Source organism: Akebia trifoliata, chromosome 7, assembly GCF_017979445.1.
Source record: "Akebia trifoliata isolate Shusen 1 chromosome 7, ASM1797944v1, whole genome shotgun sequence".
Classification (NCBI taxonomy): domain Eukaryota; kingdom Viridiplantae; phylum Streptophyta; class Magnoliopsida; order Ranunculales; family Lardizabalaceae; genus Akebia; species Akebia trifoliata.
The window spans coordinates 28,821,403-28,847,675 of record NC_141381.1 but is presented as its reverse complement, the minus strand read 5'-3'; the positions used below and the strand labels follow the sequence as shown (position 1 = coordinate 28,847,675).

General features: G+C 35.9%; 3 protein-coding genes and 1 long non-coding RNA gene across 7 annotated transcripts; 1 reads left to right on the top strand and 3 right to left on the bottom strand.

The window, feature by feature from the left end:
• Positions 1 to 8,731, bottom strand: VPS34 (vacuolar protein sorting 34). Its single transcript, XM_086446766.1, has 17 exons — positions 8,408 to 8,731; positions 8,043 to 8,139; positions 7,863 to 7,959; positions 7,424 to 7,582; positions 7,124 to 7,333; positions 6,451 to 6,631; positions 4,944 to 5,119; positions 4,388 to 4,523; positions 4,145 to 4,266; positions 3,616 to 3,810; positions 3,188 to 3,358; positions 2,932 to 3,069; positions 2,043 to 2,197; positions 999 to 1,142; positions 562 to 709; positions 281 to 467; positions 1 to 138 (listed from the first exon to the last, which is right to left on the bottom strand). Exons 1-16 carry the CDS (start codon positions 8,517 to 8,519, stop codon positions 330 to 332), a joined length of 2,379 nt encoding a protein of 792 aa, XP_086302892.1. The 5' UTR covers positions 8,520 to 8,731; the 3' UTR covers positions 1 to 138; positions 281 to 329.
• A 2,303-nt stretch (positions 8,732 to 11,034) lies between these two features.
• On the bottom strand, positions 11,035 to 15,985 carry ECHID (enoyl-CoA hydratase/isomerase D). Its single transcript, XM_086448164.1, has 9 exons — positions 15,588 to 15,985; positions 15,331 to 15,453; positions 14,103 to 14,204; positions 13,944 to 13,982; positions 13,759 to 13,857; positions 12,702 to 12,749; positions 12,191 to 12,286; positions 11,578 to 11,700; positions 11,035 to 11,298 (listed from the first exon to the last, which is right to left on the bottom strand). Exons 1-9 carry the CDS (start codon positions 15,843 to 15,845, stop codon positions 11,182 to 11,184), a joined length of 1,005 nt encoding a protein of 334 aa, XP_086304290.1. The 5' UTR covers positions 15,846 to 15,985; the 3' UTR covers positions 11,035 to 11,181.
• Positions 15,986 to 17,598: 1,613 nt separating this feature from the next.
• On the top strand, positions 17,599 to 23,739 carry LOC147398830 (uncharacterized). 4 transcript variants are annotated; one of them, XR_015180047.1, is made up of 5 exons: positions 17,599 to 17,861; positions 18,058 to 18,129; positions 20,066 to 20,209; positions 20,359 to 23,297; positions 23,409 to 23,739. It is a non-coding gene; the product is annotated as an uncharacterized LOC147398830 (long non-coding RNA). The 4 variants fall into 4 exon arrangements; XR_015180045.1 differs by lacking the exon at positions 18,058 to 18,129 and having other exon boundaries at positions 17,601 to 17,861; XR_015180048.1 differs by lacking the exon at positions 18,058 to 18,129 and having other exon boundaries at positions 17,602 to 17,861; positions 20,158 to 20,209.
• LOC147398829 (Pectin lyase-like superfamily protein) lies at positions 20,591 to 24,606 on the bottom strand. Its single transcript, XM_086448163.1, has 7 exons — positions 24,203 to 24,606; positions 23,384 to 23,515; positions 23,039 to 23,269; positions 22,900 to 22,944; positions 22,606 to 22,813; positions 21,694 to 21,884; positions 20,591 to 21,338 (listed from the first exon to the last, which is right to left on the bottom strand). Exons 1-7 carry the CDS (start codon positions 24,497 to 24,499, stop codon positions 20,946 to 20,948), a joined length of 1,497 nt encoding a protein of 498 aa, XP_086304289.1. The 5' UTR covers positions 24,500 to 24,606; the 3' UTR covers positions 20,591 to 20,945.
• Positions 24,607 to 26,273: the final 1,667 nt, after the last annotated feature.

Here is a 26,273-nt window from a genome sequence, read left to right as displayed (position 1 = left end):
TAGCAATAAAGAGAATGGATGATTAACACTAATTTGGAATAATTTTACAAGACCAATATATCATCAAACCTTGTAAACTCTATGTACATATAATATATCGCCTTGCTCCGATAGTACTACGAGCCTTCAATCTTCAAACTGGGCCGTAAATAATCAAAATGAGACAATAAGTTAGAATAGAAGATTTATTAAATCATAAGAAAAAAGATGGAAGTTATTTTGAGAAAATTCAGGAAAAGTTTAATAAACAGAACAAAAGACAAATAAAAGAGACTTTTACCTTAGTTACTGGATACAAAGGGTCGTGTAACCTTGAGGAGATTTTGGGATTAGCGCCAGTACTGGGCCCACCGATGAATGGTTTCAACCATTTGTGGGAACAATGCACTAACACTCTCGTTGATGAGATCCTGGAAGAAATGTATGGAGCCCTCATCGTCCAAGTCTAACCGAAACTTCTCTTGGAGCTAGTAAGCATTAAAAAAAAAGAACCCTTAATTAAAACAAGCAACATAAGTCATTCTTAAGGGAAGACGTGGAGAAAATGTGAAAGGAGTCCACCTTGAGAATGCCTTTCTCGGGGTCACAAGCTATGTCAGGAATGTTGGAACCAGCCATCAAATGGAACAAATTCAAGATTAAGTTGCTAGACTTCCGAAGGATATTGTATGCTTCACAACAATAGGATTTAAACCTGGTATAGTATTGGCTGCAGGAGGAAAAAAAGCCTCTTGACATTATTATTTACTCAGAGTTTATGGGAAACTCTGAGGTGGGCCGTAGCCTATGTACAGGTGAACCTGGTCACCACACATCTAGAACATTCAATCAGCTAAAAACTTGGACAGTTAAAAAATATACCATTAGTTGTAAGTTGTAACCAATCCAAGAAGTGAACATGTATAATATTTGACAACTTTTCGCAGGATCTTAAACCTACCGTAAAAAACATGTGATGGAATCAGAATAAAGAAGAAAAACATAACAATAAAAGATACCTTTCTGCTCCACCCATGGCCTCGACCATTTCTTTGCAAAGTTTCATCGGTGGTGGAAATGGTTTCGGATCTCGGCCAAGGATAAAACCAAAATCAACATGAAAGAGGCGCCCATCATCCCTGAGAAGAAGGTTGTCTAGATGCCTACAATCCAAGAATGTATGAAACAATTCTCCAGAAAAGATAACATGTGACATGGAGAAAAAGTTAAATGAGATAACCAACTTGAGATGTCAATTACATATAAAGATTAGGAAGGATTCTTATAATGGTGTATTGCATATGGTTAAAATAATCTATCAAGGATTCTACATTTTTTTTTTAACAAATTGTATGAAGTACTTAACTAAATTCAAATAACTAAGAAGGAAAAGTAAGAGATTCTCAACGCAGAGAAAGCTATTTTTATGTTTCATGAGGTATTATTTATATGAGAATATATGTTTCTACTTGTTATATCTTATATATGACCATGCGGATTGACAATGGCCACAGATGGAATTTCACTTACATGTATATGCAATATAGTCCAAAAATTTACCGACAAATAAAAGCAGCTGTAAAACAATCAGTACTTCAAATGGCAATATATGAGTTTCTATAGACCCTAATGGATCAAATTATGTCTCTAAGGAGTTCTGAAATGAATCATCAAAATTCCGCTCAGCCCAGTTCAACTACAATAGCTAGGCTGCCTTTGGGTTGCAACCCATGATACAAGTTTTCACAGATGAAGCACAAAGGATCTAAGGTAGCAGTCGAAGTGCATTGTTTTATTTTTTTTAACTTTCATCTTCCTTTTCAATTTAAATTATTTTCTTTTGAATAATCCTTAGATATCTTTTTGAGTTCCACATTCTTTATTCATTTTAAGATTCAAGGTAAATTGAATAATCTTTAGATTCTTCAAGATTAAAGTCCAAAAGATTACTTTCATTAAACAACAAATATACAGAGTATTTATACCAATCAAAAGAAAAATAGCAAGAGCATTTCTATGATATACTCACATTTCAGAACTAAAAGTCTAAAACTGATGATTACCTGTCACCTATGCCCAATATATATGTGATAACGGAATATCCAGCACAGCTTTTTATAAATGTTTCAAGGCATGTAGCAGTTATCCCAAATGGTCCATCATCATCAGGGTGAAACTTCTGCAGATAGCTTATAATACTACGATGCTCTGATAGAATCTGGAAAATTGAACAGATCAAAGTCATCAGAAACTGCAAGATAGTATTTGCTACATTTTTTTTTTTCTTTTGACAGGTAAGCTGGACTTGAAGTCTCAATCTCAAAGTTGCATTGCACTATGACAACCAACTGAGCTATGGATCCAAGCCCATACACGTTACAAGTTATAGATGAAATCCTATATGATGGCCAAACATGATGCAGCATTTTTCCACTCAAGGCAATGTTTCAGTCAGGAGAAAAACTAAACGGTCAAGAGTGCAACATTCTGAGACATTATGAAGCATTCCAAAATATTCCCGAAACATTGAATGTTTCGAGGATCAATGTTTTGGCCAAAACCGAAGTGTTTTGCTGAAACATTCCAAAATGGCATGAAAAACCTATGTGTTCCACTGAGCTACAGGCGCGAAACATTCTAAAACGCCACGAAATTTTGAACCATGGAGAAAACTAGTTATTAGCCCATCACAGGGTGCAAATGGAAAAAAGAGAGTTTACACACACAGAGGTACACATAATAATCATCATTAATGGGGGAAAAAACAAAAAACAAAATACATGTTGCTTTTGCTTTGCAATATACTAGCTTGGACATTTGGTGATTATTGATTATCATGACTTAAGTCTAGTTATGGTTTGCAATACAATTATTTGAGACAACGTGTGAAACTGTTTATTTAATACATTACTCCCAGCAGGGACAGCATTATTCAAACCCTTTTTTCTTTACCTGCGCTAAAGAACTTGATGGTATGAATTCGAGCATTCCTTCGTCTTGTCCAGTTGCTAGTACTCTATATGGAGTTAAATGCAAGTCAAGATTCTCCAATTTAAGCAACCGATCCATAAGAGAAACCATTTGAACTACCTAAAAGAACCACACAGATAAAATGATCAATGATGTCAATGGTTACTAAAGTTAAGCACAATTAACATTCATGAACTTAGGTGCAGCTAACAACAGTAGCAAAAGGTTTCAAAATTACCAATTGGTCTTGTCGTATGTCATCCCCTTTCTTAAATATGATTTTGCAACTTCCACCACTTGCTGTTCGGAAGGTCAGACGCAAAGGGTGCAGTGCACTCTTAAATATTGAAGATTCTGATGGCACAATCCCCGTGATGAGTAAACCGGGTGCCAATGGTGATCGTATGGGCTGAATATGTAACAAAGGAACAGACTATTACACTGCATACCTTTAACAGAATGGACCACACATGGCAAGCTACGCAAAGTTGAATAGATAGAACAAAAATATGTCAAATATTTTAGCGAGTTAGTGGTTAGTAATTCGTAGGTGAAGTTGGGTTTTAAAGCCAGGTCGCAGTATCAACATTCACAAAAATATGTTGACAAGGGGATTTAGTAGATAGCATGATAAATAAACAAAGATATTAAAATCAGAGAAAGCACCTCTTCAAAGTAGGTAAGCTCACTAAGAAGACCACAAAGCAGCTGTCTTAGCTTTTCAATTTTCTTTTGAGTCCCACCACGTACATTTCTGACATCTCTCATTATAGAACATAACTGAGCAGTCAATTCCGTCTGGCGCACCAAACTTTGCCACAACTTGAAGCCATCTTCATCTCCATCCATGCCAGCTGCCAACTGTTTGTAAGTAGATGTTACCACTAAATTTTCAGGCTAATGTAGGTCATAAAGGCAAGAATCGACATTTTAAGCTTCCGGAATCAAATGTTCTGATTATATTGGTTGCAAATTGTCAAGTTTGATTAAGTGCAATTATATGTCCCTTAATATTTTTTTGATAAGACCATCCCTTTAATATTTTGCAATAAAACAATTACATGGACAGAAATTTTTCATTCAATGGTTTCCCCTTAAACTTGTATATGCCTTAAGTTTCATTCTGCAAATATTTGTATGTTTTGCAACATGGGAACATAAAAATATGAGCTAATGGAAGATGAGGATGCCATACTTTCATCATATTGTCTTCCAGGATCTCATAGGTACAGTAAAATCGCTTTGCATATGCAGGATCATGAAGTTCCACAGCGACATACCAGCGAAGAAAGCTAGCCAACTCAATGTTGTGCAGTGCTGTCAAAGTTCAAAAGAATGCTTTCAGATGCATCCAATAGGTCAGCTGTAAAATACTGTTAGACTTTGGCACATTAACCACATCTTTGAAAGATTTCTTAGAAAGCTACAGTAAACATACAGCGGTGCACAAGGAAATGAGACAGGCGCGATTTATCAGACCGCTCAAAGCGAAGAGCTTGCACCAGTTGAAGTAGGTAACACTGGAGTTCTTCATCACCGGCTCTTTCAAGAACACTTACAGCATATGCACGGACCTGTCAAGAGAAAATTACAATCATCATATCAGATAAGAAACATTGAGAATTACAAAATTCCTTTATGAATTGAACCAAATCTGTAGAAGACAAATTTCTACAGATTTCTAGAAGAGGTAAAGGGATCAACCTAAGGGGTCACTCATATCAAGGCTGGAAATCAATCCCAAGGGATCAATCAAATCTGTGGTGTATGGCAGGGCTACTTTCACTGATTTGTAAAAGGATGTATTTATTATCAGTAAAAGGGTGTATTTTTTTCATTTTGGTTGGTCATCTCGACCAGCTGTTGTATTTGCCTTGTTTTCTTAATAAAATTTATTCTTATCAGAAAAAAATATATATGTCATAGGTGATTACATTGAAATATAGTGGAAAGGGATTTTATGCCTGAGGCATGGCGGTTCTTTTAATAGGTACCTCTTCACTTTCAAAAACGGGAGATAGAAGCTCTAATGCATCACACACGTCAATAGTTTCCCACTTCCCCATCAGTTCGAGTGCCTGCTTTGCTTCCTGATAAGATATCAGCAAATTAATCTTCAGACAGAAATAGTTGGTATCATGTTTAACAGCAATAGAAGCAAACAAGTGCACTTAAGGAAGAATGCCTGCTCAACAAGAAAAATATAATCAACCACAATGGAAGGCTAGAACTAGTCAGCATTATTCATAATATTATTCCAATTCAAAATGTCTCAGCCAAGATGAGTGTCTCAGAGGTAGCCACAATGATAAAAATGGTATCGGTTTTGCTTTTGTTTGTTTCAGTTTCGCTTGCCGTTGTCTTGTTACGTATCATGCTCTCTAGCTTGACATATCAATTTTTCAACTAACTGAGATATACTATAAAACAAATACTTCAAGCTGAGCTAGTCAGGAAGCAATTCTAATCTTTAATGAGCACAGAACCAAACCCATTTGACTATTTGTTTAAGGTAACTCTCCAACCTTACAGATTGTGATAGTCAAGTAATCTAGAGAAGCAGAGCAATCTTTATGGAGGACACATGAACAACAAAAGTGGCAACCATAAAACAACCATGGTGTGTGGTCTTTAACCCCAGTGATTCAAGATGAACATAGGAGGTCCATTGTATGACTTTGGTAAATGGACCTGTAAAGTTGTTTAACATATGATTAAGAATAGCTACAAAAAAAAAAAAAATGGAGTAACCATTAGAAGTATGAAATATGTTATATCCTTACACAATAAATCATAATTGTATTATATAGGTATATACATGCTACTAAGTCCCAAGTATGAATATCTCATCCTTTTTAAAGGCTGCAGCTTCCAGCCCATTTGTAACTCCACCCTTCCAGGATCAAGTTTACAAGCTGATGGAAATAGGAATTGGCAGACTAATCATATCAAAACCTAAATACTCATAATTGATGTGAAAAGAAGAGGAAAATAATACAAAAGTAGGAACCATGGTAAAGATTCCATACATATAAACAATCAATGAGCAGGATACATCTTGCATTGATGCGGAACAAATGAGATGTAACTGGAAAGAACATAAATTATAAAAACTGTAGAACAAGATCAAACTGACAATGGAAAATCATTTTCCCCTTGTAAAAAATTAAAAAAAGTGTGTGTGTGTCCGTGTGTGTGTGGGGGGGAGTCCCTTAATCACTCATGCTAAAGGACACCGTAACACATGGGATGTTGCACCACTCTTTAGTTAAAAGAGGAATGCTTACTCTACAAACCATCTGATAGGACAGTGATGAATGACAACAAACAAGAGATGCACATTTCGAAAGTGGCATGTTCACAACATACAACCCCCTTATCCCCCCGACCCACCCACACACACACATCAAAAAAGAATAAATGTGAGGAGCACCTTCAAATTTTATTTGATATAGAGAGCAATAAACAATCCTATTTTGAATGAGGAAGAACAATGAACTTACTTCCTTTCATTAGAGCTCGGTTTAAGATCCCTGTCTATGATACCACGATTCAAACTTCTTGCTAGCTTCAGCTGCTTATGCTCAGAAGGATTTGTTCTTCCCACTTCTGGATCCCACACAGTAACAATCTCATTTGTAGAAGATACAGGAGATGGTGAAAAAAAGTTTGCTCCAGACTCCTACATGTTCAACCTAAAGATGTTACTATCATGCAAACATTCATGTCCGCAGGAAAAAGAAACAGAAGATCCCTTCACAGAAAACATGTCAACAGAAAATGACATTGAACAAGGCAACATATAGACAAGAAAATAAATTGTAAAAAAAAGACTTCAAAACATTTTTTTTTTATAGGCAACAGAAATATATTAACAAGGAAAAAGGATTACAAAAGGGAGGATGAGCTATCCAACCCAAAAAGATAAGAAAACAAACAAACAAACAAACAGAACGAACAAAGATTTTGAAACATTGAACATGACATAGGCTGGCTAAATTAGCGAGAGCATCATCAAAGCCTTACCCAAAAAGCACTCAACACCAACAATAAAAGATGAACCACCAACATATCAAATAAATTTAAAACAGAAGCGCGAGGCATAAGTAAACCATCAAAGAAATATAAAAGCTGATAAGGAAATCAGAAACATGTAAAATGCGAAACATACTACCTGGAAAACCACTCTGTGTTCAAAACTGCAGAAGTCGACAATGAGGTTCAAGTGAGAATTTCCACTTCTAGACATTTCTTGTTCCTTGATTTTTTCCATAGCTTTAAATGTAAGGCGATCCAGCCAATCAACAGGATGAATCTGTCCTCTTTCATACTTATTAATAAGCTTTTCCAAACGCTCCAACTCACCACGCTCATGCCTTGGGACCTGAAGAGACTTAAGCCATGGTGAGCAAACAAGTGACATTAAAAGAGATACCATGACAGCAACACTGAAAAAAAAAAATTAACAAAGAACCTTCCCAGGAGTTGTTGTGGGAAATGATCCATCGGCTTCTTTTCCAGGCCAGAGCCTAAGCTTTTGTTTCCTTGTTTTAAGTTGTTTTTTGCTGTTAAAGAGAAGAATGGTAGCCCCACCAATCAATCCCTCATCTTTATCACAAGATACATCCCAAACCTGAAAGTTTCAAGAAAAACACCACTATATACATGAAGAGATGGCTAAACTCTTATAAAAATATAAGGAAAATTATTGCTTTTTCACAATTTTTAAGCATGATAGTTCAATTACACAAAGAAATGTATGATTATCCGAAAATACAATTAACGAGATGGTAAAAAGATCATAAATTATATTAGCTATATAATAAAATTAGCTTAAATTTTCAAATTACAAGAAAATGTACCAAATGTATTATCAAATCACATTTATTTCAAAAGTTTTCAACTTGACTTACAGTTAGTGCAAGTTGTGATTGTGCAGTTAGGTCTCGATATTTTGTGGTGAGCGTGATAAGTTCATTCCAGCAATAAGGTTGTCCAGTTGTTTCCAGCCTGACATTCGGATAAAATTTGAAAAATCAAACCATCTAACAACAACTATAGTGCAGATTTAAAAGCTAGAAATCAATGAAAACCTCGTTCTCGAAGAAAGCCCAAAAGGGGCACCATCTATGTACAGCGCACACTCGACATAAAGCTCCGCCTTCCTCTCCTCGATGGTAGAATCAATTTCTGCTAAACGAATTAGAACAAAATGCAATTGTCAACCAATTATAATTTTTTAACTAATCCCAATTCCCAACTAGAAACCTAATTTACGATACAAATAAGTAGAACCCTAATCAATTTCAGTAAAAGTTTCTCGCTTTTACTGTTCTGAGATTGATTGGCGTGATTATCAAAGGAATCGGACTCAAATGAAATAACAATAATTGCTACTGAAATTGCATAAAAACCAGAAATTGGAGCCGAAACCCCTAAATTGAATGTTCAAGCTTACCTGAATCCGAAGACTTCCTGGCTGGTAAATTCCCTTCCAATCTCTCGATTCGAAAGGTTACGGGAAGATTAATGTCACACGATAAGAAGAATCGGAACTCATTCCCACTCATCTTTTCGAGTTCATTAGCTTTGAATTCTGGTAATTAGGGTTTCAAAAAATAATTGATTGTACTTCTTCTAGCTTTCCTATTTTACAGATTGAAGAAGATAGACTGTTTGATCATAATATATGTATCTGTGGACCCCACAAGATTTATGGGGGGAAATCAACACCGTTCGATCACTTAACCAGCACACACACCGTATTACTTTTGGACGGCCAAAAATAAAAGGAGAGGAGTATGAGGAAATGTGTTCTTTGTCATGCGGTTGAAAACATATCTGTCTATGGAGTCCACTAATGACAAAGCATGGAGCATTGAATTAAATTGATACTTTTTAGTCACACTTACTAAGTTGGGTTTAGGAATAATTTGGGAAGATTAGGAAAAATGGCAAATTCATGATATTTAAAAATATATACATCTTTAATTATGAAAATATATAAATATATATGATAAAATAAAATTATATATTTATAAAGAAAATGATTTTCCGAAACTCCCCCCCCCCTACTCTCCTAACGTGACATGTGTTAGAACCATAGATTTTTTCATTCAAATACACAATTGCACATATTTATGGGGATGTGAAGTTGTGTATCCGGGGTAAAAATCTATGTTTCTAACACATGCCATGTTAGGAGGGTATGGGAGAAAATGTCGAAGGGGGGAAGGGGAGGGGGAGTCAGAAAATCACGACTCATTTATAAATGAAATATTTTTTTGACAGGTGAACGGGAGTGAAGGCAGACCCCCTACTAGAGACAAGACAGGGCAAAAAGATTATAATCCTACATAGCCCTGCTTGGAGCATCCTCCCTAGAAATGATTCCTAACTCAAGGGATGACAAAGATGGAGATAAGAAAATCTCATATTTGTTTCTAGTTGTGGAAGTAAAAAAATCAACTGCTCTATTATTTTCAAGAAACATAAAAATAAATGTAATATTTATAAATAAAAAAAAAGGCTATTTGTCTTCCAAATTTGAATTGTAATCACCTTTGTTCTCCACGGACAATCAATTTCTCTATTAATGATCTTGATAGTCGTCAATGAATCAGAAGGTATAATTATAGAATAGCATTGGTTGTTGATGGCTAGTTGCATACCTTCAAGGATGGTATCTAACTCATGCCATAGCACGGATCTGCCTTCAGTGCTTCTCGAACAAACTGCTATTATTGTGATTTGTGGAGCCTGATAGTACTGGTCAACAAGGAGGTACTGTAAATCAAGCCAAGCTTTCACGCTGGTTGACGTGATCCATAGACGTACCTCAATCTTGAGGGAATCATGTAAAATTCTGTCTTTTTGGGCATGATTTGTGTTTATTTCGATTCATTTCTTGGTTCAATTGTTCCTCTCTCAACAACTATAACACCTCCTCTATAGTCTCGGAACACTGCCCCTTGACCCCCTTGGTCTCCTCTATATGACCCATCAGTGTTAACGGTCCAATGCCCTTGTGCAGGAGAAACCCATGAGCATAGTAGAGGTTGAGATATTTGGAAAGTTCCCACGATGTATAGGTTAAAATGTTGGACTGTCCAATGAGCTACTAAAATGTGGGACAATAGTTGAATTGCCCATGATCTTTTGCAAGCTCTTAAGTCGTTGGATTGTCTAACATGATATTAAAATGTCGGACTGTCCAACGAGTTACTAAAATGCTGGACAACAGTTGAATCGTGTAACTCGTTCGATAGTAGTTGAATTGCCTATTATCTTCTATACGACAATTATTAAAATGAATAATGATTTTCTAACGCCCCCCATATGCCTCCTAACGTGGCATGGGTTAGAACCAGGTATTCTTTACTTCGTAATACACAACTGCACATATTTATGGGGATGTAAACTTGTGTATCCCGAGGGAAAAATCTATGGTTCTAACCCATGCCACATATGGGGGCGTTAGAAAATCACGACTCTGTTAAAATATTTGATTGTCCAACAAGTTATTAAAACGCTAGACAGTAGTTGAATTACCTATTATCTTTGCAAACTCTAAGTCGTTGGATTGTCCAACAAATTATTAAAACACTGGAAGGTCCGGTGTTTTAAATCATTAGTAATTTTCGAAAAAAAAATAGAATCATTTCATAATTAATACAAAATTTCATAAATATAATATTATACAAAAAATTTCATTAAAACACTCAATAACGAATCATATCTCTATTTAAAAAAACAATAGCGTTGTTTTCATTTTGCACTAGCCAAAAGCAATAAAGTTAATTTTGCTTTAAAAATAACTTGTAAAGTCTCAACGGTGTAGCTGGATTTTTGACGTCCAAGCCAGGAAATTATTGAAGATATTTTTTTAAATATTTGTTTAAATTGGTTTAAACTTTTATTTTTCATCGGCAACCCTTTTTTTTAATGAGACCAGTAATTCGGTGATGGCTCGAACTGAACCCAAGATACCATAGACCTTACTACTAATATTTTCATCAAGTACCTAGACCAAATCCAATAAGAATGCTACCATATTAAATACCAAAAATACAAAAAGAAATAGAATAGAATACAAATCAAAGATGTTTCCCTTTGTTATTTCTCAATTGGTTTTGATAACTATTCCTTAAGACTTAAGGATTGAATTACAAGTTACAAGCGTATATTGGAAAATGAAAGAAAAATAAATTAAATAGGTGACAATCACCATCACTAAGGCCGTCGGGGAAACTTTGAGAAATCCGGGCGTCTATGTTGCATATATGCCGTCTTCCCCTCATTTCCCTCTTCTGTGCCATAAAACAAGAGTGTAGCATTTCCACCGAGCTCCTATAATTGCAATGAAAAAAAGAAAAGCTAAGTAAAAACTATGGATCTTAGAGATGAAAATGATTTTCTAATGTCAATTGTTCATGCCATGAAACATCCATCCGGAATGGTTGAACCAGGTTGGCATGAGTGGACAAAAGGTCAATTATTTCCATTACAGGGCTCAAACAGTCTACATTGTGGGATTCGTGGTGTTTGAACTTGTGTGGCCATATAGTATGTTATATTGGAAGCTATACTGAATTCAGCCTCATTGCTATGTAATTGTCCTGAAATTACCTGAAGGCCGGAATGGCCGTCATCGACTGCATTTAGAGAAGATTTGATTACCCGAATTGCAGTTGGGCTGTTCCTCAGTATCTCCCGACACCACTTTAGAGTTTCTTGTTCTAATTTTTCTAGCTGTTCAAAAGCAGGAAACCATGAATCATTAGGAAATCTCACTAATATTACATATTACAGCCTCCAAGTACGAGAGAGAATTTATGCATTTATGGATCTTTCCCATCGAATAATATACAACACCTCTTTTTTAATTCTTGTTAACACATTTTAATTCAAGAAAACAAATCCATGGATTCTCTCCCCTTTTCAGCGGCCTTCCCATTTTTCTTGAAAGAATGGCTATGAATGACCTGTTATTTAAATGAATTCTAGTACATCCTCTCTTCCTCTCACTTTCATTGAAGTTAACCACTACTATCAAATACGATGAAAAATGAAGTTCTTAGTCTAAGAGACCACTAATATGAATTATAAACAACATACCTATTGCATATAAAAGGGGAAGGCACGCCAATTGAAGAGTCCCCCTTTATTTTCGAGTTGTTTAGCCAGGTAAATTGTATATTTATATAGCCCTCAAAATGGTTGAATTTAGCAAGGAACTTACCGGTACTACAATATTCACCAGTCCCATTTTCTCTGCTTCAAAAGCAGTGTAGAATCGTGCCAGAAACCACATTTCACGTGCTTTTTTCGGTCCAACCTGGTCAACCATTAATCAAGTCATAGAATAAAGGGAGCAAAAAGAAAAGTACAACATTAACCTGTAAAAAAAATAATAAACTCCCACTCATCATTATCAAAGCCTTACCCCAAAAAAATTGGGGTACATGAAAGGATCTTGTTCCTCCATTCAATTTTGTGCAGAACAAGTCCATCATGCACCACTATCCATATATATAAGGTTAAGTCTTCACTCTCTGTCCTGTGTGGTGAGTGCAACATCCAACTGAGTTTCACCTGGGGTTGTAAAGGCTAGAGTGCCAATGCTGTGTCTGATTCTACCATGTTATATTCCTTTCTATGATTTAAAAGAAAAAGTTTATACATGCTCGGGTTAACAGTAAAAATTTATGAGTACATGAGTTCCATTAAAATGAATAATTTGGTTTACTCACCAAGCGAGACATGATGGAACTTCCATAACCTGCATCAAAACTTCCTACCTGCAATAACATAGCACAAAAGGAATTATGATCATAGCATGAAGAAAAATCGGAGTCCAACACTTTATCCATAAACTGTGATCCAAGCAATAATACCATTCTAGCATTCTACCTGTATTGCTTGAATATGAATTGTAGTGGACAGTAAAGGCAAGAAAGTAAAACATATAGGTTCTGTTAACATGAAAAACAATATTAACCCATGACAGATTCAGAACACTTCAGAGAAGACAATTTCAGTAGCAGGGGAAGGACTAATCATTTTTTCAAGTAGTCCTGCCATGAAAATAGAGGTTTCACAGCAAGGGTAAGCTCTGTGGAGAAATCAATGATAATGGGTACTCACTCACACACAAAAGAAAAAGAATTTTTATTTTTATTTTTAAAGAGAACAATTTGATCTAATGCCAGAGGGAATGCCAAAGATTTGAACTATTTTTTAGGTGAATACACTCAAATGGTGCACACAGTCTTCATTCATTCTTAAAAGTAATTACAGCTCAATTCAGTTCTGTATAATGATTGGTAGTCTAAGATCCAGCCCAGCAGATTAAAACAAGTTTCATATTTGCAATTTTTTTTTAAGTCAGTTCTGTTCATGCTTACCTTATTTCTCATTAATTGATCATTGATCAATAGAGAAATGACAAAAAAGTAATCTTGGAATAGAGGCTCAAAGTAGTTACCAACTATCAAGCTCATCGAATGAAATAATACGTGATATGAACTTGAGTCTTCAAAGTCAATTTGTTAGGAAGTTGTCAATAGAAGTAAGAGGATGTGTTTATCTTCATAATTGCAAGATGGTTTCCTATGTGTTGAAGCCAAGAAAATCATAACTTCATAGGCTGCATAAAAGATCATGATCAATGACAACCTACAAGTAGTGCAACTTAAAGTTATCCATAGCAAAATTACATGGACCAAAATAGAACAACACTCAAAATAAACCACGAACTTGTTTTATGAAAAATGGGGAATGATCAGCTGTGAGGTAAAAGATAAGCACCTTTGGGCCTGTTTGGCCGAAAATAGCATTGTCAGCAGAAATTGTTAGATCACAAACCATGTGCAATACATGTCCACCTCCAACAGCATAACCTGCAACCTAGTACCGATATAAAGAAGAGTTATTTATACATCAAAAAAAGGATTAAAAACATATCAAATGCAAAGTGGTAAGAAGAAGTATACCATTGCTATTACTGGTTTAGGGAGACGGCGAATCTGTACCTGTATAAGGGGGGGGGGGGGGGGGGGGGGGGGACACATAAAAGAAACAGTGGAGAGAAGTTTCCAAGTGAAAGACACAATCCAAAAAATAAAAGTTTGCACAAAATACAAGTGGCATACCTGTAAATCTAAAACATTAAGACGACCAAAATTTTCAAAATCAGCATATCCATCTGTGCTTCTCAATGCTTGATCGCCTCCACTACAAAATGCCTTCGTACCCTACGGAATAAACTTTAAAATTCAATAAATGAAAATGGTACCTCAATTTGCATTCTTTTGGCCATAAATCATGGAAAGGCACAAATCTAAGTGCTAGAAATCATTAATAAGCTAATCCTTTGAGTGTTGGTGCACCAAAGGGTGAGCAAAAAAATTTGACTCAGTGGGTCCTCTAGTATGCCATGTGGCATTTTAGGGTGTGGGTTCATTAAGTATATCCCTAGGTATAAAATTGGAAGGGGAGAGACAAAAATGGGTTGAATATTACTATTGTTAAGCAAATTGAAAAATGTTGTAATACATATCTTGAATCTAGTAGGTGATTGATCACAGAGAAAGTCCTTGTTGGGATGACACATCAAAATAGCATCATTCTTGGACTCCTAACAATCATCAGAAAAGATAGATCTCCATGTTTCTGATTCCCCCAAGTTCCTACATGAAGTTCAAGTTCTTGAACAACCTCCAGAAATGCCAATTAAGATGCAAACTTTTAAAAGATTGGGCTGTAAAACATAATACCTGACACCAAATCTTTGGGATAAGGCTTGGAGTTTGTTCTTGAAGATTTTAGTTTATGTTGTGTAAATGTCTTGTAGTCTGTTAGCGGTACGCTGAGTTGTGGGGGTGTAGGGGGCAGCACCCGGACTAATTTTTAAGGGTTACTAAAAAGGAAATGATATAATATCTTCTTAAGGGGCTTTTTCTATTTTTTGGGGAGATAGACGCTATTTAGTAACTCTCAATTTTATAAATAGAGATCTCTAGGGCTGTAAAACCAAGGAAAGAAAATAGTGATTGTTCTTGTTCTGATCCGTGGACATAGGCACACTGCCGAACCAGGTAAATCCTTGTTTTTCGTGTGCAAATTCTGCTTTTTTGTTCTTTTTACTGCTTCGTTGTTTCACAGTTTAATAGTACTCCATCACAAGCACTTGATGTTGTGTTTCTTCCTCTTAACGGTATAATAATGCTTATCCCTCCAAAATAAAATTTTAAACAAATTACACATCCTTTTACAAACTCAAAACATACCATCGAGATTAAGATTTGCAAAAAATTGCAAGAAAGCTGAAACAGAGCTTATTAGTACTCAAATACAAACAACATTGATGAAGTGAAGTACCTTCCCAGTGAGAATGATTACTCCAACAGAACTATCATCTCTAGCATCATTAAATGCCCGAATAAGCTCTTTAATCGTATGTGGCCGAAAAGCATTCCTTCTCTCTGGTCGATTGATCGTAATCTACAAACAACGTAGAAATGAATGAGTCGAAGCTTTTTTTGAAACAAAAGAACCACATTTTAAGATTTTCTTGATCATAACTACAAGTCGTTTCAACCTAATTGTACTCAAATTTTAAGGAAAGGGGGAACTACCTTAGCGATCCCTTCTCCTACAGCTTTCTCGTAGATGATGTCGTTAAACTCCTTTCCCGATTCATCACAAGTAGTTCTCCACTCAGCGTCATGAGTTGGAACCTCTCCATGAATCCGATGGTAGCTATCGTTTGTGGAAGTGTTACAGAGACGAATTGAAGAAGAGTTTGAAGGTGAATGAAGTGGAAAGAGATGATTAAACAGTAATTCCACTCTTCTTGACATGATTCTAGTGTTTTTCTCTGTAATTTCCGCCATTAGTGGACCTTGTAAAGATTCTATTAGGGTTTTGTTGATATGTAAATAGTGATTCTAGGGTTTTGAAGTGTAACCTATTACGGTTTTTCTGGTTATCGCTTTGAGGTGAACTTGGATTTTTGTAATCTGGTTGAGGATAAGATGTCCGAAAACAACGACTGTTCAAAGTTGTAACGGTAGTTATAACGGTATGACGAGTTGACGACAGCTGCTATTGTCGTTAAGTTGTTATTCGATAAGAGTTTTTACTTTTAACCCCTCTTTCAGAAATTATATTTCCACGCCAAAATTCATTATAACAGGCCAAAGATTAAATTAGTCCTCTTTGATGGCGATAAACACTTTTGTTTTTCATCACCGCACACTAGATATGTGGATCAAATTCAAATTCAAACATAAATGAAGGTGAAGATTTCAAAGGCAAATGTAATTTTATTGACACTCCAAGAAACTCTAAAGGCACCTCTTAAAATTAAAAAAAAAAAAAAAATTGTTTTGGGCACTTCATGTTAAACGTAAAATTTTAAAATTTTGTTTCCACTTTGACCCACCCTTAGAGTTCATGCTGTGTCAATAAAATTTCCCAAATGAAATTACCTTCGTAACAAAAACTTGGTTTTGGTTTTAATTTATGTTCTTCATTTATGTGAACTAATGATTGCATAATGCCTCATCAATGACTTATCATTGCATTTTAATAAAGAAAATTTGATACAATAAGAATTTAGAGTAGAGAAAATTAGATATACATTTGTTTACTAAGTTTTCAGGGATTATTCAATCAATATCATGCTCAAGGACATTAGCATGTGTCGAAATCATAATGAATTCTATTTATCTCGTGCTTGGGTGACGTAGACACATCAGTGTTGGCTTCGATCAACTATTTCACTAGATTTACTATTTTTTGTTAAAGTAATATCGTTATATACCATAATATCCAGAGGTGGAACTATTAAGGGGACATTGGGGGTAAATGCCCCCACTCAACTTTTTTGGGCATTTTAGATACCCTCAATTTACTGGTATTATTCAATCAATATCATGCTCAAGGACATTAGTATGTGTCGAAATCATAATGAATTCTATTTATTTCGTGCTTGGGTGATGTAGACATGTATCATTGTTGGCTCCGATCAACTATTTCGCTAGATATACTACTTTTTGTTAAAGTAATATCATTGTATACCATAATATCCAAAGATGAAACTATTAAGGAGACATTGGGGCCAATTGCTGCCACTCAATTTTTTTGAACATTTTAGATACTCTTAAATTTATGCTTAAATTCGAGATACCCCTGCATTTTGAATTATTGATATGTCCTCCCTCCCTCTCTCCCTCCCATTAATTATAAGTTTGCCCTCACTAAAAGAAAATCGTGACTCCGCCGCCCTTGATAATATCATAATGAACAGATGGGCAAATTAACCACTCTTGTCAATGTGCGTGCATGGTAGGTAACCTACCGAAATTCTTGAATTGAACTTGTATTCGGGTACAATGGAGTAGGTTAAGTCTCCTAAAAGAAGTCCCATAGGACTGAGTATATCTCCCTACTTTTTTAATATTCATTTTGGCATTAGTGATGTCCCAGAGATGTCGCAAACTCAAATTTGCTACATCTCGAAATTGAATTTATTGCATCTTATTCAAACTCATTTAAACACTTTATGTGAAATTAAAATATATTCCCCCCACCCCCCTCTTGAAATAAAAAGGGATTTTTGGTTTAGGTTAAATGGAACCCATTGACACCCCTAGTTAGTAGTTGGCAGGGCAGTAAATTTCTTTTTTTTACAATTTTACCCAGAAAAGGTCACAATAAAAAAGCTAAAATTACCAGTCGTAGTTGTCTACTACTCCCATTTTAACTGTTAGCCGAACATTGGGCAAGGCTTCCCGCTAACCTGCGCTGCTTCCAGTATTTTTCCTCCATCAATGGAGGTCTCTGCTCTGGCGAAAGTCTTCTTTTTTTTTTTTTTCTTCCAATGAAAGTAAATCAAGTAGCTTCTCGTAAGTTAACTTCACATTTGCAGATTTGCTCATATTTTCTTCGCTGAGTTCGATTTATATTTCTTGTTTCAGTCTGTGTTCCACTTACAAAAGTAGCATTTAAGTTTTTATTTTTGTTGTTGTTTTTTCCCTCTTTAATGTTAAGGTTTTGGACATTATGATGATCTAAATTATCATAATTCTGCTATGGTTGTAGCTGCTGATCTCTCCCTTGAAGCATTTAACGAAAACCTAGAAGTTAGCCTATGAGATGTTTGACGTAGTTCAAGTAGGTTCTCTCTTTATAGGTGTGGCAGACTTGTTTATACTGAAAATCGTTGAATGTTTTCTGCATAATTTCCAGATTTCACAATTCATCTGAACGTTAGGGGTCTTTTTATTTGGAAAATGTATGGGTAATCTATAATTATATAACCGGTTGGTCGGTTGCTTGTTATGACCCCAAACAGATGTGGGCTTAGCATTCCGCACCATGAACACTTATGCATTTTTTGGTGTATTGGTTGGGTTCGTATAATTGGGTATTGTAGCCAGCACCACGTCTCGGTTACAAACCTCAGAAGGGGTCGATTGGGTAAAGGGTTACTTGGGATCTAAAAATAGGGATTGCAGAGATAAGTCACCACAAATTGGGCATATGGGCATTTGTGGAGGGGTGATCTAGGGGCCCAAAAGTAAGAGTACCAGAGTGAAAGCCACCACAGAGTGTGCTGTCAAGAAGTTATGAATCCAAAGAGTTGGGGTTGCGGAGTGAAAGTCACCAAAAATCGGCATAGGGGCATTTGTGGAGGGATACCTAGGGGCAGGGCCTCAAAAAAGGGTACCAGAGTGAAAGCCACCACAGTGTGGGCCATCAAGAAGTTCTGAATCCAAAGAGTTGGGGCTGCGGAGTGAAAGTCACCACAAATTGTGCATAGGGGCATTTGTGGAGGGGTGATCTAAGGGTGGGGCCTAGAAAAGAAAAAGGGTACCAAAGTGAAAGCCACCATAGAGTGAGCCGTCAAGAAGTTATGAATCCAAAGAGTTGGGGTTAAGTTTCCCCATCACTAAGCTTAGAAGGTAGTGGGCCAAATGTTGCAATTGAGTGTCACTAGATAATGGGAGTTTTCCAATCTTTCAGCTATTTCGGCTCAACATGTCCCTACCAACATCACTGTTGGTGGTTTGGCAGGGACACATGGTGTCTTTTCCATGGGAAATCCATGTGTGAGGTAAAGGTCTGGGAGGTATCCTAGAAAACAGTCATGAATTAAGGAACAATGACATATTTCATTAGAAAAAAGAAAAAAGAAAAAATCAAAGTTCTATTTATTTATAGTTGAATGCACAGGCCACAGACTATCCCTCGAGTGTGAAAGAAGATAGATATTGAAGGAGAGTAAGCAGGACTTGAGATTCTCACATGGAGGTGGTCCATATATAATGAGAATGAAGTTCTGCTATGCTGTTAGGCACATGAAGACAGATAAAAAGATAATCCTTGCTTTTATATGTTTCCATGAATACCCCATGAGAAGTTCCACAATGGAAGCCAAAAGGTGAGCAATCTGATTATTATATATAGGTTTGGGGAGTTTTTTTTTTCCTCTTTCTCTTTTTAGAATTGAACTGAGTGGTCCCATAAGAGATGATGGAGGACTACTGAAGAAATACTTCATTGGGGTAAGTCATCAGCTACCGAGTTTACTATGTGTACATAGATTTTCTCAATTCTGGCACAAGGAATTCATTAAACCCAACATTATGATTTTTCCATGCCATTGAAGTATACATAGAATGAAGACAGCTCATAAATATGTATTGTTTATTTTTTATAGATAAAGCTCTACTGTTTATCTGAAATCTCTAAAAACTAATTATACAGAATTCTACCCCTTAAATAATTTTTATTTTTATTTTTATGTTAACCATGTGCAAGTGCATGTGCGATATTCACTGGTATATATAAAGATAAAACGTTCTTCATGTATGAGGCCATAGAACTTGAGTCTTTCTTTCCTTACCTTTAAATGGTTGTTTGATTTGTCGACACTTCTTGGATGACCATAACCCCAAGATTATCAAATCGGACATTCTAACAGTCTTGCGTACATACAATTAACTTTTCTACTAGTTTTTCTAGTTTTAGCTCTTAAATATATTGGTAATAATTTTTTAGCTCTTAAATATATTGGTATAATTTTTTTTTTTTTTCTGTCATACAGGTCTATCCCAATGTTGTGCATGGGCCATGTGAGTAATATAGGATGTTGAAGAGTCTATTAGTAGTTATGGACCATTTTTCTTGTTCTGATAGGTGTTGGAGGGTTACACATCAAACAACACTTTTGACAACCAAATGCCTTATTGTGAGTGAAGCCACTTCTATCAGCTATTTTCCCCATATATATGTATATTTCATGATTATTCTTGATTCAAATATTACTAATTTTCCAAGAGTTTCCATTATTGGCATCTTTTTTAATGGTTACCGCTTTTTTCTTTTTTTTTCATTTAGGATAATGCATCAAATGATGGTCTGATGTGCATTCATGGATGTGAGTATAAGTTCATAACCATATGTTCTGAACTCTCTTTTATGTTATTTGTATTGCCTGTCCATGTTTGTTGGAACACTTCAGATTATTAGTCATACGACGAAACCTTGAAATCGATCACTGATCCAATTTGAGTACCTCCACAGGATAGACCTCAAGGATGAAGCACCGTATACCACTTACCAAAGGATCTTATCTGTGATAATCCAAATATATTACATCATCTATAGAGAAAACCTTACTAACTGAAACATTTGAGACAGATATGTCTCTACACCCTTTTGTCTAAAAAGGTCGACTCTGTACCATCTATAGTGACTCTGTACTCTCTAGATATGATGAAAAAACTACCATTGGTACGGTGATCATGGAGAAATCCACCCTGGTACTGTAGAACACTAGGAAATTACAATCTGTATACTCTTGAAATGAGAACCGATGTGACACTCGTAAGCAGTAATTCCAATAGACTAGTATAGCTAATAGTGTGAAGGGGTCGAAAAAATCACGACCACACATGGATACACCATAAAATTCTTGAACAGGTTCAACAAGAATCGTGATCAGACTGAATCCGACTTCTTAATGGCTTGCCAATTTGCAAACAGTCAATTGGAGGGACAGTGGGAGTTCTCAATTCCCCAAAGGTCTGCCAACAGAAGGGGTCATATAAGTGGTAGCGTTCTTGCTGGGGTTTTAGTTCTATGTTGGTTAGAGTGACATCCACACACGGTAAACTGTCACTACATGCGAAGTGTACAGGTTTTACAGTGTATGTCCCTCTTATCTTTTCGTAGGTGATTCCCGATAGAGCTACTGCCGATGTTTGGTTCTTGCATGTGCTCTTGTCACAATAGAATTGGTCGATCACAATGGGAAATTCAACTTCGGAAACCTGAATGTTCGAGAAGATGACACCTTGAACAGAGCCCAAGCCACCCTACAAACATTTGAACCTCTTAATATCATTTGAATGTAGCAATAACAACGCATATAAGTTGAAATAAAATAGAAATTCGGTCTCTGAGTCCATGTTTACTTAGTGAGTTTTTAATCAATTTCTTTTGAGTTCTCACATTTTGGTTTAGGGAGTGCTCATCAAAAACGAGAACAAGAAGAACACAACTTGGATAAAGAAAGAGAGATTCTATTGCCACACCAACTTTGGCTTACACCACCCCAATTCATATGTAAATCACCAAAGAATTAGCATACATTTGGGGTGGTGTTAGCAAAAGTTGGTGTGGCAATAGAAGCTCTATTAAGAATTGAAAAGGTTAATTTGATGGGTTTACCTGCCATGTCTTGATCCTGACACCATTCATCGTGTTTTGCATCATACTATCTCGAACGGTAATGTTTGAGACACAAGCTTTGGTGTTATCTCTTCCTAACCCTCCAATGCTTATTCCATGTCCTGGACCACAGTTTACATTGTGTATGTATACATTTGAGCATCCGGTTTGTATGGATACACAGTCATCACCTGTACAATGCATTTAGAAGATCACATTAGCAGACTCAACTCATAAGCCAAAACTCTCCCAAAAAATGTCCTTGTCAAACGTGTCTGACTCATGCTGTGATCGATTTTATTAATACAACAGAATACATATTCTTCCTTTATGTGACTATTATTTGTGTAATTGTTCTTTTCTAAGTAGGGGAAAAAGAAGAGGAATGAAATGGTGTTCTTTTTTACTGACAATTTATTTATTTCATTAATATACATATTTAATGCTCTGGTTGTGGAAGAAGACAAGGGGAAGAAAAGAGAGTACAAGTTCTCATTGTGAAGAATACAAGGGAAAGGAGAAGGAAATACAACAAAGAAGGGGAAAAAGAATAGGAATGAACTGGTGTTCTTTTTACTGACAATATTTTATTAATATATATTTAATATCTGCTCTTGTTGTGGAAGAAGACAAGGGGGAAAAAGAGAGAGTACAAGTTCTGGTTATGAAGAAGACAAGAGAAAGGAGAAGGGTTATCTTGTTGAATGTGGGACCCAAAACATTATCCTAAATGGGATGGACAATCAATGACTCTGGGTACGACAAGTGTCAAAAAACAAAAAAATGAAGTCTACTAGGCCGTTAATCTATGACCCTCCATTTGCCATGCGTCGTAATTTGATTGGTTGTGCTTATTAGATTATGTTGGAACATGAAAAGACAAAACTGCCATTCTATTTGCATCAAATTTACCGCAAGCGAGGTTTGTATTGTGGATCAGCACATCTTTGGAGTTCTGAAGGTGGATTCCATCTGTGTTGAGGCTGTCACCAGGGGAAGAGATGCTCATGTAGAAGACATGGACGCCAATGCAATTGTCGAACTTCAGATGGCACTGTGGACTGTTTAAAATCGTTATGCCCGTAACTGTCACATTATAACTCCCGTAGAATCTTAGCGCCTACAGATAATGTGTACCAGAATACAAGAAAATTATTCAAAATTCCAAATTCATAGTCATGAAAAGATTCAGGAAACGGTTCTTACAGTTGGCTTGGTGCTTGGCATTTTTCCGCTAAGCTCACTACGTATCTGCCATATGTGATGGTCGGAAATAAGATTAATCTAGAAAATCCAAAAATGATACAGAGATGTAGAAATGGATGAAGGAGTTGAGTTTGGTTACCGGATTCTTTGAGTTTTCATCTTCAGTATTGTTGGCTATAGGGACAACCAATTGTGTTTCGTCGTCTATTGGATCATCTAATGGCGAACCATTCCACCAAACCGAGCCCTGACCATCGATGACACCTCCACCCTGTACTGCAATCCCTCTCAGCTTTGTGAATTCAAGCCATTGTAACAGGCCAGAACCCCAAGCGTTGGAGCTTGTAGGAGCTATTATCTTACCGTCCAACTGCAAGAAATCTGGTCGTTAATCGAAGGTCCCACTCTCTTAACCTTAATTTGATTAGTATCAAACACAAAATTTATGTTCTTAATGTTTTTATTATTATAGTTTGGAATTTACCTGAAACACAATGTTTGATTCACAGTAGGGACCAGAGAACGAGATGGGTCCGACGAGGAATATGAACGATGATGGCACTAAAACCGTCGAAGCTTCTACCTTACAAGCAGCGGCCCATGCAGCTTGGAAAGCCTGCGTTGCACCGCAACTAAATAAGTCAGAATTTTAAAATAGAAACAGAAACAATGATGATCACAAGGTATATGCTGGTAGTTTGTATACAACTGTTCGACAGTTAGTGTTGGAATCCTTACCAAACGGCCTTAATTATAACCATTAACTTTCAAGTGGGCCCCACTTGATGCTCTTGTAGTTTTCTAGTATTCTAATTATATATTATCTGATGTTATACACCATGGATTTTCTCCTGCAAGTGGATAATATGCTTCCAATTTATCAAAGAGAGCTGCTATTGCCACACCAACTTGTACTAATACCACACCAATTCCTATGTAAATCATCTAAGAATTGCACACAGTTGGTGTGGTGTTAGTAAAAGCTGGTGCGGCAATAGTAATAACTCTTTTTACCAAATTACCCTCAGCATATTCTGACCCACAATATGCTAATTTGCACCATGTACCTAAATTTTTGGCATGGATGAATAAAAACATTGAATTAAGAAATGGTCATTTCCCTTCACTTTATGATTATCATGCAATTAACACGTCTTACCTAAGGTAAAACTATTTAATTTATGAAAAAATTCAATAAAAAATGGTCAAATTTTCAAATTAAAATTCTTAGTAACCAGAGTGAATTCTCCAAAATGCTAGATGGGTCGACGTGGATAAGAAAAAAAGAAATAATAATAATCACCTTGGTGTCATCAGTATGTCCGTCACCCTTTGCGCCAAAATCTAAAACATTGAATATGCGGGAATGCCCACCAATCGGTGGCTGCAATGGACGTGGTCCTTGTGGTGGAGATGTTGGGTTTGAGCCACCATTGTGGTGGCCACTACCCTTTCCTTTGTTAGATAGAGAGGCAGAGGCAGCTCTACTTTGCCTCCAATGCTTGCCTCTTCTAGCATTGCAAGGTTCAAAGGTTGATGACCAAACAAGGAAGACAAAGAGGAGAGTGAATGTGAGACTTTTTAGACCAAAACCATACATCCTGACGTGAATATGTGTGTGTGTGTGTGTGTGTGGATAAAGAGAGTTGGACGAGAGAGAATAGAATGGTAGTGAAAGAGGGAAGACAGTTTTCTTCTTGATAGCCAATATGGGAGATGGGCTGGGGTTTAAATAGAGGAAGTACTCGAAAACTCATGACACAATGCAGACATAAGCAATCTATTCTATTCTATTCTATTCTGGTAATATTATTTTAATTTATTTACTCATTAATACTTTTTTTGTTTTTTTGACAATTGGTTGGTATTTATTTAACCCTTACTATGGGACTGTTGAGCTTGCTTCTTGCACGTGACATCCAAAAATACTCATGAAAGGATGTTGTGAATCTATATAGTCGAACCCAAATGTTGCAACATCGAAGCATCAAGTTCGACTTGATGGAACCAAAAATAGAAGAAATCATTCTCTAAACATGAAATAAAACTCATACAATAAGTTGTGATTAATAATTCAAATATCATAAAAATTACCACTCACAATATCTAACTAAAATTATACATTTTCTTTTATTTTGATATTTAGTTTAAGAGTCTTGATAATATGACGCCCTCCTTTGACACACATCCCTATTATAGAATCGTAGATCATTTGCTTTGTGATACACAAGAAAAGACTTATGGTTATGTGTTTCCCGAAGCAAATGTTCTATGATGGTGGCGTGTGTGTGTCAGGAGGGGGAGGGGCGGCCGAGTTAGGAAATCATTGCATTTAGTTTAAAGACTTCTCTTTCATTTTTTATTATTTTTTAAATTTATATTATATGTGTATTTTTTTTTTTTTTCATGCAAAAGCCAAAGAGACAAATGAGTGGTCTATAATAACTTGTGAAAGGCACTGATTATAACAAGTCTTGGATGTGTCACATGCAAGCTCACGGGTGAGAGTTCTGTACTTTGTCTTCATAAGCAGCAACAAATAGCAGATACCATAGGTCAGTTGGTAGTTAGAAAGTCCCTTTTTTTACCTCTCTATTTTCAATCAAAATTTGAAGTACTCTCTTAATATGGAAATAATTTTCTTTTTTAAATAAAATAAAAAGAAAACAATGAACCCTTGAAAGAGAAATATATCAAGTCTTATCCAATCTGTTCTTATAAATTATAGGCCTTTGAATTATGAAATTATTAAAACAACTATATATTTTGCCAAAGTGATTGAACCAGTCTTTATTATTATTATTATTATGAAAATGTTTATGGACATTTTATAAATTTACCTTTATGCCCTAAGTTAACGGACCGATTCTACCTCTGATTCGATTCATCGACAACACTATCTACATCAATGGGATTGTGGGAGAGTTAGCCTTTTAGGGGTTTTAAAGAGTCGGTTCCGATTCAATTAACCAGAACTAAAATCGTTAAATTTTCTTGGTTTCAATGCTCAAATTATCGAGATTAGAATCTCAAAAAATAAAAATTCTTTTTTTTTCTATTCTCGATTCTAATAGTTCCAATTCTCAGCCAGTCAATTTGTTCGACCTGATTCTAATCAATACCAATAAGGGATTCTCGAATTCTGTTAAATCGGGAACTTTACAAAATTATAGAAAGTGATCGCCCATCATCTTCTTACTATTATAAAGGGGGAAAGTGTTTCTTTACATCAAATTTGGAAGACCAAAAATTCCCGTTCTTTTACATTTAGTGCCACTATTATCAAGGTCATTTTCGTCAAAATCATCTAAGTTAATATTTAAATGACCAAACAATCCCCTTATAAAAATAAGATATAAAATTAGATTGCCTAT

Coding starts and splice junctions, on each gene's coding strand:
- LOC147398829 (XM_086448163.1), bottom strand. CDS start 24,499: ATGTATGGTTTTGGTCTAAAAAGTCTCACATTCACTCTCCTCTTTGTC. Junction 22,814..22,899: donor TGCCAAGCACCAAGCCAACT/GTAAGAACCGTT, acceptor CATTATCTGTAG/GCGCTAAGATTCTACGGGAG. Junction 21,885..22,605: donor CAATACAAACCTCGCTTGCG/GTAAATTTGATG, acceptor TGCATTGTACAG/GTGATGACTGTGTATCCATA.
- VPS34 (XM_086446766.1), bottom strand. CDS start 8,519: ATGAGTGGGAATGAGTTCCGATTCTTCTTATCGTGTGACATTAATCTT. Junction 4,524..4,943: donor CCGTTTTTGAAAGTGAAGAG/GTACCTATTAAA, acceptor TTCTCTTGACAG/GTCCGTGCATATGCTGTAAG. Junction 4,267..4,387: donor TCATTTCCTTGTGCACCGCT/GTATGTTTACTG, acceptor GAACTTTGACAG/CACTGCACAACATTGAGTTG.
- ECHID (XM_086448164.1), bottom strand. CDS start 15,845: ATGGCGGAAATTACAGAGAAAAACACTAGAATCATGTCAAGAAGAGTG. Junction 13,858..13,943: donor CTAAACCAGTAATAGCAATG/GTATACTTCTTC, acceptor TATCGGTACTAG/GTTGCAGGTTATGCTGTTGG. Junction 11,299..11,577: donor ACGGCCATTCCGGCCTTCAG/GTAATTTCAGGA, acceptor TTGCAATTATAG/GAGCTCGGTGGAAATGCTAC.